A 17,181-nucleotide genomic window follows, 5' to 3' on the forward strand; every position below is an offset into this window, starting at 1 on the left:
GCACCAATTACAAATAACAAAATATCAGCTAGGATGCATGGAAAGGTTGGAAGATGCATGGAAACACACACTAAAATTACCCTGCATATAGAACCTGCATCAGTTTCTTTCAGGGGCACAGGAGTGAATCTTTTTTGCACATAGTACACAAAGAATCGAGCACATGAATGGTGCCATACTGATGCAATTACACACAGTAAATGTGCATAATTTCAGGAGTCACCCAAGAATTTTCCACACAGCCTCTGCAATCTGCTGTGGTGGGAACTCGTTAAGTGACAATTCACAACAGATGCTGATATGGCAAGTAGGGGGTTTGAATTGATGGTCTGTCACTGGGACTGGCAGAATAGACGTAGGGCAGGCATACCAGATGAAAGATTGGATGTAGTGGCAGGTGAAATTAAAGACTGGAGAAGTCAGGTTCCCCCTCACTCCAAGAAAGTGGTGGACCTTACCTGAAACATGGGTAGGCATTCAGCCCATTGAAGAACAAACCATGGATGAATTCCAGGTACAGAACTTAAACGACAGCACAGATAAGGACTATCACATTACCTAATGCTTGAGCAGGTCTTCACCCTGCAGTTAATGCCTGGTTACTTGATTGAGACCCATGTTGTTTTCTCAGTGTTTACAGATGTTTCAATGTTGCAACATTGATAACAAACATTAATTACATGTTGATTAATGTCCTTGGTGTATTCTAATGCCCTCTCTGTGCAGGTGTGTCATGTGCATGGAAACGAGCAGATTCAAGTTGTGCACTATGCATACTCAGAAATGCCAATTGAGTTTAGTAATCAATTTTGCATTTCCCTTCATTTGTTTGTTTTAGTCTCCAAAGACAAGATGACTGAAGCCTGGAGAACTATATCTGTTCAATATCTAGTTGTTCAATGGAGTAATTCGTAATGACAGCCCATATCCAATCGTTATTGCATGCTAAGTAATAAATTACTGTTGCTGATGTTAATCTAACCAAAAATAATTTTTGAGTCAATCATAGCCTCGCAAAGGTAATCATCGATTGTTATTTTTAATTCATAAATACATGTGGTTCTTTATTGATGTTGCTTATCTGCAGGTTAAGATTGCCAAGGAAAAGCTAACCTTCATTACATAAAAAAAGATAGTTACTTTTCTTTTCTTTGAATTTTAGGAAGAAATTGCAACAATTCATTTTATCTGTGCAAAAATGGGAAATGTATAAATGAAATCCTTACTTGTGATAAGCATAATGACTGTGAAGATGGATCAGATGAAAACAATTGCTTTGTCAATGAATGTGTAAATAAGCGAATCAGTGGATGCTCACAAGACTGCCAGGACTTTAAAATTGGGTACAAGGTTAGTGCTAATATGAATTGTGACTCTAAACTATTTCCATCAAAATATAAAAGGCTTGATACGGAATTGTATTGAAAAGATATTGTGAGGTAAATTCAAACCTCTATTTGATGTCAGAAATTGGTATTCCTGTTAATGAAATAATTCTTACAGTTTAGTTCACTTACCTTTGATTTAGTCCATGAAACTTTAAGATAAATAAATGAATAACACATTTTTTATCTGGAATTTTTTCATTATTTTTGCCTGCATAAATATTTTGATTTTGACACGTTCTCTACGGATTACCAGATGCACTATTTGCTTTTTGGTATATCCCAGCTACAAAAATAGAAATGAAAACAGCAATTGCTGGAAATACTCAAGAATTCAATCAGTAGTTCTGGAGAAACAGATAAGTTAACATTGATAAACTTTCATCAGAACTTGGAAAATTATAAGTCAAAAATGTTTTAAATTGCAATGAAGAGAGGGGTGGAAAGAACAAAGGAAATGCTTGTGATAGAGTGGAAAGCAAGAGAAACTAAATGACACAAGTGGCAGTGGTGCTGGCCGAGTAAGGGTGATGAAGGCTTGTTAATCACCCTTATCTGATCTGTCTGGAGGAAATGTAAATAGTTGGCGATGAATCAGAAAAGAGGAGAGAAAGAATAAAACAACACCTGAACTGTGATGTATAAAACAATTCAGTGAAGGAATTCTGAAACGAAAAAGAAAGTACTTAGCAGGTCAGGTAATAAATGTGGTGAGACCTATAAGTTTGTTTCTTCAGGATGTGGGAAACATTGGCAAAAGCAACATTTGTTAACCATCCCTCTTGACATAAACTGAGTGGCTTGCTAGACCATTTCAGATTCACATATAGTTTGGACCAGGTGAGGAGTTCAGATTTCCTTCCCAAAAGAACATCAGTGAATCAAATAGATTTTTATGACAATCTGGCATTTTCATGATTAGCATTATTAACATTAGCTGTTTTTTGAAAAAAAAATCAAGACTGTTAACCAAATTTAAATGTCAGAGTGGCATGACAGGATTTGAAGTCAAGTCTCTGGATTGTTTGAACAGTCCTTTGGTGACTTTAGAAAGTTAACATTAGAAGTTGATGACCTTTCATTGGATTCAAACTGGAAAAGCTGGTTATCTGAAGTCATTCAATTCAATATTGAGTCTTGAGGGTTGCTTTATGCCCAGTTCATAGATACTGTAAGATGCTGTTCCTCAACCTTATGTCGTGGTTCATTGGAACCATATAAGAAGCCAAAGAAAGAGAAGTAAGAGTGGGAGAAGGATGGAGAACTAGCATGATAGGTAACTGGAAGCTGAATATTTCATCACTGAACTTCAAATTAACTCTGCTTCTCTCTCCACAGATGCTTCCTGACATGCTGATTACTTTCGGCATTTTCTGTTTTTATTTTGGATTTCCAGCTTCACAGACTTCTGCTTTATATTACTGAAATACCTGAAGCTGAATTTTAAAGCAATAATTAAGCATTGTACTCCACTTTCACAAGGAATATGTATAATAGTCCTTCTTTAAGCATAAATATAATATTCTCTGTACACCCATGTGTGTGTTCATATTGTGATCCTGTTGGATTGGGGGAGGGGGTTCATGTAACATTGTCAAAGACAGGTTGGACCTTTCAGTCTGCCAGTTTGAATTCTCAACATATAAACAGTTTGATGTGCAACTTTACAAATAAACCATTAGATTTTGGATATATTATTAAATATATTCTAAGTTCCAACTCCTTTGGTGAAGTCATTTCACCCAGGAAGAATAATATGATATGGTTTCTGAGCAACTATGTAACTCTTCTATATACTGAATGTCATAAAGTTGTGAGACAAAATGGCATTAAAAAAAATGCAGTAGGACTAGACAATACAGCTGCTTGAGCCTACTTTACCTTTCAATAAGGTAGCTGATACTGTGCCAGAAAAACTACTGCTCAGTCCTCAAATCATCTGGTTCCTTTACTGTCCAAAAATATTTCAATCTCAACCTTTAATGCACTCTAATGGAGCATCCATTGCCCATTGAGGTACAGAATTCCAAAGATTTACAACCCTCTGCACAAAAATATTCTCCTTATCCTGAGAATATGCTCCCAAGTTTTTGAATTTCAATTTCATCTGCTGGGATTACCACTGTCAATCCTTCTTAAAATCATATCTGTCTTCATAAGAAGTTACACATCAACAAGATGACGGCCCAGAAAGTGGTTTTGATTGAAACCAATAAGACCCAAAGTCCAGCCAATACTGGGTTCCAGAGTTTTTAAGTGCATGAGACCAGTAATAGATTGCCTTCTGCTGGGCATCCACAGGCAACATGTTGAAGAGGACTGTAAAATTAGACCTTTGCGTCCATGGCAACAACCCTCAGAATGGTCTTGAAAAAGGGACTGAACAGTTGAGATAAACAAAATGGGCAATGATGATGGGTGGAAAGGGACAATCAGGAATAAACCATTATGCAGTGTTGAAATGGAACTTGTGTTTAATTGAGTATATTTTTAAAAAAAACTATCTTTTATCTAACATCTAATGTGAAATTCTTTAGAACCAATGTCTAAGCCATTTTTACTGGTTGTCTGCTCAACTGACTAACAATGTTCTGGCTGACTGGTTTGATGAAACAAATAAAGACACACAAGAAGAAAGGGCCTCCTACTTTGCACATAGAAAGTGGCTAAAAACTGTTTCAACCATTCAACCAAGGAACTAATTTGGACAGCTGCACTCCACTTCTGGCTCTGAATGTATGGATTGAGCCATCTTCTCTATTTGAATATTTGGGCTTGCTTTATGTCCATTAATTTGGTGCGGTATTATTACTCACGATATGCTTTGCTTGAACTTTTTGAGTACTTAATACATAAATTTTCTTTTTTTTCCCCAAAAGTAGCAAAATTCAAAGCCTTTCATTTTAAATAATTTTATACAAATTATATTTTTAAACTGTCAGTAATACAGTAAATAGACTTGAAGCGCTGGTCTTCAAATGAATTGCTGATGATGGTAATTTTGTTAATGATTTGTATCTTTCAGTGCAAATGCTGGCCTGGATTCAGACTGAAAGATGATGGCAAAACCTGTATTGACATTGATGAATGTGCAACCAGCTTCCCCTGTAGCCAGCAATGCATCAATACTTATGGAACCTACAAGTGTTTGTGTGCTGAAGGTTATGAAGTACGAGCAGATAATCCCAATAGCTGCAAAGTTTTATCAGGTATGATTTTTCTATTTATTCCCCCCTGCATTAAAGTCTGTGGAGATTCACAAGAGAGGTAAGAGGAAATATGATTTAAAGGAAGGAACTATCATTAAAACCCAGCAGGCTGAAAATGCATTGTATTAGTAGCTTGCACATTAACATTTTATTGAAGGCTACTTTAAAAAGTGAACAAAGAAACTTTATATGGTTACGTAAATATCTATTACTGATGTTGCCACAGTCCAATTTCCATCTACAGATCTACTTATTGAAAAGCACATTATAATTTTGCTGCCATCTTGCATGATGGAGATCCTGAACAATGTCCCAGTACTTTTCATTTCAGTCAGGATTTTTATTGGGGAAAATAATGAGTTTTCAGAGATGTGTTCTCCTATTGCCTATTAAAGTTAAGAAGTTAGTGAGCTGTGCATAAGCATCATTTTTTCCCTCATTGTGACTGTGTATTATACTTTAAGAAGTGTTTTCAGAGAGTATTTGAAAACATAGTCATTGTCCCCTCATATAAAATGAAATTTTTACAACATTCCCTGGTGTATTCTGTAAAACCTGCTGTCATAATGTAAAAGAATGTCTGCTACACTACCTATAAGGAGGCCTCTCCTCCTCATTTTTTATTCATAAGGCTATACTCTCATCCTAACATTTAGTTGCACTCAGCAAAATGCATGTTTAACCTTCTTTAGGTAAGGAGACAAGCTTGCACCTAGTATTTCATGTGTGGTCTCAACAATGGAGAAATACTTCATTAGTTTATTCCTGCAAACTTCTCACCATAAAGGCTTGCATAATATTTTCTTTCTAATTACTTGCTGAAACTGATTATTAACTTGGTATGAAGCTGATTATTAGTTTGCAATTTCAGAGACCAAAATCTCTCTGAATCCCATTTACAAGTCAATCACCATATCAATAAATAGATGGTGATTGATATGCAAAATCTTTTTCCATTCTTTCCAACAGAGTTACTAATTCTACACTACCCCACATTGTAACCTACATGCCACCTTCTTGTATAATAATGTATCTCATCTGCATTCTTTGTAGGCTCCACATGTTCTCCTCACAGGTTACTTCCCCACCCATCAGTGGGCTCATATTATCCCAAATTAAAAAAGTGAAATTTAATATTATGAAAACATTACCTTCTAGGGGACTGAATATTTCTCAGAAAAGTATCATATGTAATAAATGGAACTGAATTATCAATGTTGCAGTAGAAATCCTAGAATTGAAAATGAATTCATGGGTCCAGACAGCCCAGGGAAGTAATTAAAATATGAATAAAATACAGAGGAATATATCCAGAACAATAGACAAAGTTTGCATGTTTAGGATGCCTATTAACATACTAGCTGGATCATACCTGAATGTTACATTTGTTCTGATGCCCTTAACATGGATCTAATCATATATTGGAAGGGGATGAACAAAACAAAACAGTTAAAAATGCTGAAATTCTGTTATCTGGAAAAAATGGCTGCATTCCTCCCAGTGAGGAATGTTAATTATACAGTTAAACATTATAAAGAAAACTTGAAGGTGATTTCAGTAATGCATTTCAATCACATTAAAATAAATGTTAACAAAAATAGATATCTTTCATGAACTATCTTATTAAGACATTAGGAATACATTCCAAAGCAGATTATTAGAAATGAAAAATATAATCAGCTTTTTTGAAGAAGTTAAAGGACCATTAAGGATAATCCTAAACAATGGGAGAGAGCTGGTCAACAGATCACATTTTGCAGGAATTAGTTTGGATCACCAATAAGATGGGAAAATTACCTTCCATAGTTCACAGTTTGGTAGTTCACTGTACAAACTGAGGAACTAGTAGAATGAACTTTACTTGATTACATATTTGGCTTAATTTTTCTTATGTCCTCTTGTCTTATTAAGAATACCTTTGAGAATATGGTTAATTTAATTAACAGTGGTGAGCATCCATTGCAGAATGAAATTAGTTGTTCAAATTGTTGAATTATTGAAAATATGTGCATGTGTCAATGAATGACAAGTAAATTCATTCCAGTCCATTACAAATCCATGTGTTCTGATTGTCAATATTTTCTCTTTATTGCCATTGGCTTGTTCATGGAGAAAAGGTTATACTTGGATAAGTATACTAAGGAACATGCATTACGAGGGATTTCAACCTTTGCCATGTAATAAGGATCTTTCAATGATTATGTTTATCCAAAGTAAATAAATGAATTCAAGTCCCATATGCAAAATTTTACCAGAATTAGGAGAAATATTTTGTAAAGAATGTGAACATTAAATACTTTACATGACTTCTTAAAATGCAGGCCATTATCACACTTAATGAAGTTTCTTTTCTGCCTTGTGTTCAGATGAGGAACCATTTTTAATTTTTGCTGATCGACACGAAATAAGAAAAATGAGTATAGATGGATACAACTACACATTATTAAAACAGGTAAAAGATGTTAAACTTTTTGTTTCTTTTCTAGCATTGTTTGTTGCTTTGCATTTGAAATCTTCAGACAAAGGACCAACAGCTTTTGTTTTATTTTACAGGGGTTGAATAATGTTCATGCAATAGATTTTGACTACAGGGACCAATGTATTTATTGGGCAGATTTCACCACACAAGGCAGTACAATATCAAGGATCCACCTAAATGGAAGCAATCCTGAGGTAGGAGGGTTTATTTTGAACAATATAGAACAATATAGAACAATATGGCACAATACAGGCCCTTCGGCTCACCATGTTGTACCGCCCTTCAAACCACACCTAAGACTATTTAACCCCTTCCTCCCACATAGCCCTCTAACTTAAATTCCTCCATGTGCTTATCTAACAATCTCTTGAACTTGTCCAATGTATCAGCCTCCACCACCACCCCAGGCAGCGCATTCCATGCACCAACCACTCTCTGAGTGAAAAGTGACATCACCCTTGAACTTCCCATCCAATACCTTAAAGCCATGTCCTCTTGTTTTGAGCATAGGTGCCCTGGGAAAGAGGCACTGGCTGTCCACTCTTATCTATTCCTCTCAATATCTTGTATACCTCTATCATGTCTCCCCTCATCCTCCTTCTCTCCAATGAGAACAGCCCTAGCTCCTTTAGTCTCTCCTCATAATCCATACTCTCTAATCCAGGCAGCATCCTGGTAAATCTCCTCTGCACCCTTTCCAATGCCTTCACATCCTTCCTATAATGAGGCAACCAAAACTGGACACAGTACTCTAAGTGTGGCCTAACCAGAGTTTTGTAAAGCTGCATCATTCGATCCCCCGACTTATGAAAGCTAACATCCCATAAACTTTCTTAACTACCCTATCCACCTGCGGGGCAACTTTCAGTGATCTGTGGATATGAACCCCGAGATCCCTCTGCTCCTCTACACTGCCCAGAATCCTGCCATTTACCATGTACTCCACCTTGGAGTTTCTTTCCAAAGTGTACTACCTCACACTTCTCTGGATTGAACTCCATCTGCCACTTGTCAGCCCAGATCTGCATCCTATCAATATCCCTCTGTAAGCTTTGACAGCTCTCCACACTATCCACAACACCACCAATCTTTGTGTCATCTGAAAACTTGCTAACCCAGTCTTCCACATCCTCATCTAAGTTGTTAATAAATATCACAAAAAGTAGAGTTCCCAAAACCGATCCCTGCGGGACACCACTAGTCACAGCCCTCCAATCTGAATGCACTCCCTCCACCACAACCCTCTGCTTTCTACAGGCAAGCCAATTTTGAATCCACACGGCCAAGCTTCCCCAGATCCCTTGGCCTCTGACCTTCTGAAGAAGCCTACCATGCGGAACCTTGTCAAACGCCTTACTAAAATCCATGTAGACCACACCCACTGCACTACCCTCATCAGTCTTCCTGGTCATGTCCTCAAAGAACCCTATCAGGCTTGTGAGGCAAGATCTTCCCTTCACAAAGCCATGCTGGCTGTCCCTAATCAGTCCATGTTTCTCTAAATGCTCATAGATCCTATCTCTTAGAATCCTTTCCAACAGCTTACCCACCACAGACGTAAGGCTCACCGGTCTGTAATTCCCTGGACTATCCTTACTACCTTTTTTGAATAAGGGGACAACATTCACCACCCTCCAGTCCTCCAGTACCATCCCCATTGACAACGAGGACTCAAAGATCCTAACCAACGGTTCAGCAATCTCCTCCCTCACCTCATGAAGCAGCCTGGGGAATATTCCGTCAGGCCCCAGGGACTTGTCTGTCCTAATATTTTCTAACAACTCCAACACATCCTCTCTTTTAATATCTACATACTCTAGAACATTACCCTCACCTACACTGTTCTTAGCATCATCAAGACCCCTCTCCTTGGTGAATACTGAAGAGAAGTATTTATTGAGAACCTCACCCACTTCCACAGCTTCCAGGCACATCCTCCCATCTTTGTCTTTAATCGGAGCTACCTTTACCCTGGCCACCCTTTTGCTCTTTACATACGAGAAAAAAGCCTTAGGATTCTCCTTAACCCTACTCGCCAAAGCCTTTTCATGTCCCCTTCTCACTGTCCTCAGCCTTTTCTTAACTTCCTTTCTTGCTACTCTATATTCCTCATGAGCCCTGTCCAATCCCTGCTGCTTACACCTTACATATGCTGCCCTCTTCTTCCTAACTAGTCATTCCACCTCTCTCGTCACCCATGGTTCCTTCACCCTACCATTCCTTCTCTGCCTCACCGGGACAAATTTATCCCTAACATCCTGCAAAAGATCCCTGAACATCGACCACATCTTCATAGTACATTTCCCTTCAAAACTGTCACCCCAATTTACACTCCCAAGTTCTCGCCTTATAGCCTCATAATTCACCTTTCCCCAATTAAATATCTTCCCGTCCTCTTTGCTCCTATCCCTGTCCATGACAATTCTAAAGGTTATGGAGCAATGGTCACTGTCCCCCAAATGCTCACCCACCGATAGATCTGTCACCTGACCCGGTTCGTTACCTAAAACTAGATCTAATATGGCATTCCTTCTAGTCGGCCTGTCAACATACAGCGTCAGGAATCCGTCCTGGACACATTTAACAAACTGCACCCTGTCTAAACCTTTGGCACTAAGTAGGTGCCAATCAATGTTTGGATAGTTGAAGTCTCCCATTATAATAACCCTGTTATTTTCGCATCTCTCTAAAAATTGCTTCCCAATCTGCTCCACAGTATCCATATTGCTACCAGGAGGCCTATAGAATACTCCCAGGAGGGTAACTGCCCCTTTCTTATTCCTAACTTCCACCCATATTGACTCTAGAGAGGATCCTTCTACATTATCTACCCTTTCTGCAGCTGTAACCGTGTCCCTGACCAGTATTGCCACCCCTCCTCCTCTTCTCCCCCCCCCTCCCTATCCCTTTTAAAACACTGAAAACCAGGAATATTCAATATCCATTCCTGCCCCAATGTCAGCCATGTCTCTGTAATAGCTGCAATATCATAGTCCCATGTACTTATCCAAGCTCTCAGTTCATCTCCCTTATTCCTGATGCTTCTCGCATTCAAGTAAATGCACTTTAGCCCATCCACCTTACTACTTTTGTAGCCTGTACTATGCTTCTCCTTCCTCAAAGCCTCTCTACCTGTCAGATCTGACTTTTCCCCATCCCCTTCTTCCTCTGACCTACTCCTCCGGTTCCCTTCCCCCTCGCAATCTCGTTTAAACCCTCCTGAACCACCCTAGCAAACCTGGCCGCAAGGATATTGGCACCCCCCTCAGGTTCGGGTGCAATCCGTCCTCTCTGTACAGGTCCCACCTTTCCCAGAAGAGATCCCAATGATCCAAAAATCTAAAACCCTCCCTCCTGCACCAACTTCTCAGCCATGCATTTATCTGCCATCTCCTCCTATTCCTACCTTCACTATGGCGTGGCACTGGCAGCAATCCCGAGATCGCTACCCTTGAGGTCCTGTCCTTCAGCCTTCTGCCTAGCTCGCTAAACTCACTTTTCAGGACCTCATCCCTCTGCCCACCTATGTCATTCGTACCAACATGAACCACCACTTCTGGCTGTTCTCCCTCCCACTCTAGAATCCTGTGGACCCGATCAGTGACATCCCGGACCCTGGCACCTGGGAGGCAACAAACCATCCGGATTCATGCTCACTGCCACAGAACCTTCTATCTGTTTCCCTGACTATCCAGTCCCCTATCACTACCGCCTTCCTCTTCTCCTCCCTTCCCTTCTGAGCAGCAGGACCGGTCCCAGTGCCACAGACCTGGCTACTGCTGCTAGGCCCCAGCAGGTCATCTCCCTCAACAGCCTCCAAAGTGGAAAACCTGTTACTGAGGGGAACAGCCTCTGGGGTCCTCTGCTCTATCGACCTGTTTGTTTTCCTTCTCCTTTTTCCTTCCCTGACAGTCACCATTCTATCTACTTCCTGGACTCCAGAATTACCTGCTCTAAGGGGGGTGACCATCTCCTGATGTACAGTATCTACAAAACTCTCCCCCTCCCTGATGCTGCACAGTGTTTGAAGCTGTAACTCCAGCTCATCAATCTTGAGCCGAAGTTCCTCCAGCCTCAAGCACTTACTGCAGATGTGGCCATCGTGGACCACAGCAAGGTCCACGAGTTCCCACATCAAGCAGCTGCAGCATATCACCATGTCCTCCATCTGAACTGATTCCTTTTCTTTTTCCCCTCGTTTTTCCTACATAAATATTTTTATCACAGATAACAGGTGAAACCTTACCTTTACCTACCTACCAGCTACTCACCTGCCTTGCCCCTTTACGCCGAAGCCCCTTAAGCCAAAGCCCGACCGCTCTGCTCCCTCTCACTCAGCTGCCCGCTCCGACGCTGCCCGCTGGATATGGTGGTTTGCTTTTTAAACTGCCCACGCTGCGCCTGCGCAGTCCAGCCCCCGCTCTTCGTGACTAAAACTTATAAAACACTTAAAAAAGAACCTTATAAAAATCTAACCCTAATAATCACAACTCAATTAAAAACTAACCCTTATAATTAAAACCCTATTAAAAAAATAGATAAAAAGTAAAACTTATCTGCTCCGAAGTCTTCCGAAGCGAAACTCACGAAGCCTCTGAAGTTTTTTTTCCTCTCCCCGCTTTTGGGAACATGAAAATGAATAATTTAATCCTTGGTACCACAAATATGTAATTTGAGTTCACATAGATTTTATACAGTTTTCATGCATTTTTAAAGCAGTTCTCACAACAGAAATGGATATTAATTATACATTTCAATGAAATAAAAATAAATGTCTCAAAATTCCCTGTTCAAAAATGTCAAGCTTTGATGCGAATAACCACCATCTGTCTCCCGTCCGATATTCGCTACACCTTCAATTTTTGTGTCAACGCAGTGCAATGTTGACCTCCCAGAATGGAAATGGATGCACTGTTGAGTCCATTGGCAGTTCCAGATCGTACAGAGCTGATCATACCTTGCACCTGGTCCTTTAGCTTTATACCAGCCACAGCTGGTGTACAAAGACCCTGGTTGTTTGAATAGGTTTGCCAACCCTCATTAAAAAGATAATTTTAAGAAAAAGTTTTCTTTTATTCTCCTTTATTTCATTTTATATTTGTCTTTTTTTCAATTTATTTGCAGTGGTTTAATGTGTCTTTATGTTTATTATTTTTGATGTTTATTTTTTTTAAATTACTTAAAGTTCAGCTTTTTTTAAATATCTGAGGCACTTGAACATATCAGTCCAGTGCTGTGGATAAAGCCTTGGGTTCTGCTGCTTGAGGTTTAATTGCTATTAGTGGCCTGCTCAGTCTTATAGAAGGGTCAGGAAGTTGATTCCATGGAGATACAGAAGACTTGTTTTCTTCTTTATAGACAGTCCCTTAAGACTGAGAATGACTTACTTCTAGTTTTATGAATTCTGATCTGGTAAATGAGGTCAATGTGGGAATTGCAGATGCTTCCATAGATAGGGTAGGTGGTGGCTGCTGGAGTGGGCAGGTGGGTAGTTTGTGGTGTGATGTGCTGTTTCTGCTGCTTACTTGGGGTTTGTGTCTGCCCCCGATGCATGGCCTTCAGGTTCTTAATGCCATCTCCACTTTGAAAAGTGCCAGGAATCACTAGTGATGCTGCCATTTCTTCAACAAAGCTTTGACCACATCCTCGAATGTATTTTTACTGTCTGGCTGGTAATCTCCTCCCATGCTGGAGCTTGGAATGGAGTGTCTGTTTTGTGAGTGCAAGTGACATGGTCAACCTTATGTAGCCAAATGAGAGTAACCAGAGCCTCAGTGTTGGGAATGTTAACCTGGAAGAAAATGATGATATTGTCTGTTTCACCTACCAGTGAATTTAGAGGAGACAAAACACAAGAAGCAAACACAAGGCATGGGCCAGGTCAAGCACAATCTGGTCCATTATACACCTGCCTGTCATCAATAAGAGAGAAAATTTGACCTTATGAAATGTTCAAACCTGCCATCATTGTCACACGTTGATATCTGAAATATCTAAAATCATTCCTTCGTCAAACCAATCCTCACTCTGGCACACAGAAAGTGGTTGGGAAGAAATGTTATTAGATCAGCATTTTCACTTTATTTACTTAGCCTGTACCAAGTTAACCCCTGAATTATTAACAATGTTTTGCCTTATGTTACGGATACTCCATTAAATATAAAATTGTACACATTATGCATTGCAAAACAATTTTAAATAATTATGCTTAAGGCTTCTTAGAAGATAAGTGCCAAAGCGATATTTCGCAAATGACTATCCAAACTGTCTTGCTTATGTAGGCCACATTTGTGCTTTATATGACCTTCAGAAGTATCATTTGTTTCATTTTGTAAGGCTTTGAGTAGCTTTCAAAACTGAGAACACTGTAAAAACAAAAGTTTGCCTCAATATCTTGTTGTATGCTTTATCTAATTCTTTCACAATAAAACCTCGATTACTCTTTAATAGGTCACCTACAAGGGAACAGAGTTCATACACAATCTGCAGCAGACCCAGAGTAGTTTAAGAGGGTAATATGTTTAGGTAGAGGATGTGTATCACCCAATTGATGTGGAAGAGTCTAGGCTGATTCAGACTATAGAGCTCCAAAATGAAGGGGATGTGATTCTGGTGAATGCAAATGTAAATTTAGGGTGTGTCCGTGTGTATACTGTTATGTTTGTTCTTCATCAAGAGACAAACTTGGCATAGGTTTAACATCTGAACATTTAATAAAACAACAACAACCGCACAGACTGCAACAGACATGCTGGCTTGCTTTCCTGCTCTTTCACAGCCACTTCCTGTTCCCCCATGTGACCCCTTGCATTGCCTACTAGGAACTGTAGTTCTTTATTATAACTACATAATAACACATAATAACACATCTTCCCCCTTTAAAGAAAAACAAACACAATACTTTGTCCTTATAAACCTGCCAAGAACCCTTGTCCACTCAGCAGCTTTCAATCAGTCTCTGAGGTGGTTTAATGGCCCTTTTTGGTCTGGTACTTGTTTCCGCAGGTGTGTTGCTTTCACTTGCTGCATTACTATTGGTGTTTTCCTGGGAACTCTGGTCCACATGATCATTTTCTCCATGTGCTGGCCCCTTTAGTGTACTGACAGGGGGCGGGTCACAGCCGTGGGTTGGAGCTTGTGGTCGTAGATCCACGCAGTTCCTCCTCAGAGGTGTCCCTCGTTCCGTCTGGATCTGGTATGAATATGGATTTACTTCCTCTTGCACAACTCCTTGCGTGGACCATGTGCCAGAATCATGATCTTGGATTCGCACTTGATCCCCAGGCTTCAGGACTGGTAGGCTTTTCACTGTCTTGTCGTGATTCTGTTTCTGTTTTTTCTCCCCTTCCTCTTTAGCCTGTTTGACCTTGTGTGCTCCTTCAGGTGTCAACAGATTTTCGTGTATTGGAAGGTTAGTGCGTATGCGTAGATCCATCAGCATTTGGGCTGGTGAAAGGCCATTCTCCAGTGGCACACTTCTGTAAATCACTAGACTTCTGTGGAAATCCTCTCATCCATCTTGTGCTTTCTTCATGAGGCCCCTCACCACCTTAATTGAACTCTCTGCTAGGCCATTAGATTTTGGGTGATATGGGCTTGAGGTTATATGTCAAAACCTCCAAACATTGGCAAAGGATTCAAATTCACAGGTCAAAAATTGTGGACCATTGTCTGATACTACTTCACATGGAACTTCATGCCTCGCAAACACAGCTTTCAGGAACGTGATAACTGCTTTGCTGGATGTTGATTGCAGTGTTGCAACCTCTGGGTAATTGGAAAAGTAGTCTGTTACAACAATATGGCTCTTCCCATTCCAGTCAAACAAATCCACTCCAACTCTGAAATACGGCCTGTCTGGTACAGGGTGTGGTGTAAGCAGTTCTGCTTGCTGCTTTGGTCTGTAGGTAAGACATATTTCACATGAAGCAGTGGTCCGGCTGATGTCTTGGTTCATTCTTGGCCAGTACATCACTTCACGTGCTCTACATTTACATTTTTCCTCCCTAAGATGCCCTTAGTGTAACTTCTGGAGCATCTCCTTGCATAGTGGCACTGGAATCACAAACCTGTTCCCTTTGAAGACAATATCTTTCACTACTGACAGTTCAGCTCTGCATGCCCAATAATCCTGAATACACATTGGACAGTCATCCTTTGCTGCAGGCCATCCTTTCCGTATTGTATCCCTGAGTAGTTTCATTGTTTCATCTGCCTCTGCTGCTTTCCTAATCTGCTCTGTTCTATCCGGAGATACTGGAAGAGAGGTGACTATCATGTCAACATCGGCCCGTATCTCTGCACTAAACTGTTGGTCATTCTTTTCTGTCTTGTCGACTGCTTGAGACAGCACATCAGCAGCAAACATATATTTGCCCAGTGTGTAGATCATCTTCACATCATATTTCTGCAGCCTTATCAACATGTGCTGTATCTTCATGGGACAGTCATTCAGTGGTTTGGACATAATTGAGACCAATGGTTTATGGTCTGTCTCCAATTCAATAGCTTGTCCATAGATCTACTGATGGAACCTTTCACATGCATATGTAGTGGCGAGAAGCTCTTTCTCTATTTGTGCATACTTGGCTTCTGCACTTGTTAAAGCCCTTGATACATAGGCCACAGGTTACCATGGGCCATCATGCTGCTGCAGTAGTACTGATCCAAGGCTGTGCTGGGACGCATCAGCTGATATCCTAATACACCTTTCCAGATCATAAAACTTCAGCACGGGCACTTCAGTTAGGACCCTTTTCAACATCTGGAAACACTCTTCTTGCTCATGAGACCAAATCCATTCACTTTGTTGCTCAAGGAGTGACCTAAGTGTTGCTGGCACTGTTGACAGTCGAGGGATGAACTTAGCCAGGTAAGTCACCATCCCTAAGAAACGTTTCACCTCCTCTTTGTTCTGGGGCCTCTCCATGTTTTCAATAGCTGACATCTTTCTTGGGTCAGGCTTCACTCCCTCTTCAGATATGACATCTCCTATGAAGATCAGTGTCTTAACACCAAACTCACATTTCTCTTTATTTAATTTCAAATTGATATTCCTTGTCACGTCAAGTACTTGTCTCAGTCGAGTATCGTGTTCCTCCTTCGTGGACCCCCAGACGACAATGTTATCCATCATGGTCTCAACACCAGGTATGCCCTCAAAAATCATGTGGATGGTTTTATGGTAGACTTCTGGTGCGGACAGGATCCCATATGGCAGGCGAAGATAGCGATATCTTCCCTGTGGTGTGCTAAAAGTACACAGTCTCGAACTTGCCTCATCAAGCTTCATCTGCCAAAACCTAGACGATGCATCGAGCTTGCTAAACCATTTGGCACCTGAAAAACAGGACATGATATCCTCCCATGTTGGCAATTTAAAATGCTCTCTCTTGATGGCTTTATTGAGATCTCTTGGGTCTAGACATATCCGCAATGCTCCATGTTTCTTTTGCACGATGACCAGTGAACTCACCCAATCTGTTGGTTCTTCAATTTTCTGTATGACATTCATCCATTCCATTGGTGCTAGTTCTTGTTTAAGTTTATCTCTAAGTTGAAACAGAACTTTCCTGCATGTATGGACAACAGGAACCACTGCCTCATCTATGTGAATTTTGTGTACACCAGATAAGCATCCGAACCCCTCAAAGACATCTGCATACTCTTCCATGAGTCTTGTGTGGTCATCTTTGGAATGTGAAGCTACTGTGAAAACTCTTTTCACTAGCTTGAGCTTTTCACATGCACTCAGACCTAATATTGGCTGTACTCTCTTTTCTACAATCAGTAGCTGTGATTTTAAGTGCTGCCCCTTGTGCTTAAAGGTCACCATACAGCGCCCTTTTACTGGAATTTTCTCTCCAGTGTAGCCTGTCACTTTTAACTTCACAGGGTAAATCTTACTCTTTACTGTGAGAGTCTTATAATCATCCATGGATAACATATTCACCTGAGCTCCAGTGTCAAGCTTGAATGGAATTACTGTCTCATTCACAGTTACTGGAACAATCCATTCTGTTTTACCGGCAGCCACAGTCTGTACAGAATCCACAAAGAATTCCTCCATTTTCTCATCAACTGTGTGCACCTTTCTCTTGTTAGCCCC

General features: G+C 40.3%; 1 protein-coding gene across 1 annotated transcript in view; it reads left to right on the plus strand.

The window, feature by feature from the left end:
- Positions 1–17,181, plus strand: part of LOC127583300 (low-density lipoprotein receptor-related protein 1-like) — a 1,307,163-nt gene that overhangs the window by 1,125,227 nt on the left and 164,755 nt on the right. The window contains exons 55-58 of the mRNA XM_052039177.1: positions 1,163–1,350; positions 4,411–4,594; positions 6,961–7,046; positions 7,148–7,267. Coding sequence (XP_051895137.1) covers positions 1,163–1,350; positions 4,411–4,594; positions 6,961–7,046; positions 7,148–7,267 — 578 coding nt within the window. The remainder of the gene's footprint in view (positions 1–1,162; positions 1,351–4,410; positions 4,595–6,960; positions 7,047–7,147; positions 7,268–17,181) is intronic.

This window comes from Pristis pectinata, chromosome 1 (genome assembly GCF_009764475.1).
Source record: "Pristis pectinata isolate sPriPec2 chromosome 1, sPriPec2.1.pri, whole genome shotgun sequence".
In the NCBI taxonomy this organism is placed as follows: Eukaryota; Metazoa; Chordata; class Chondrichthyes; order Rhinopristiformes; family Pristidae; genus Pristis; species Pristis pectinata.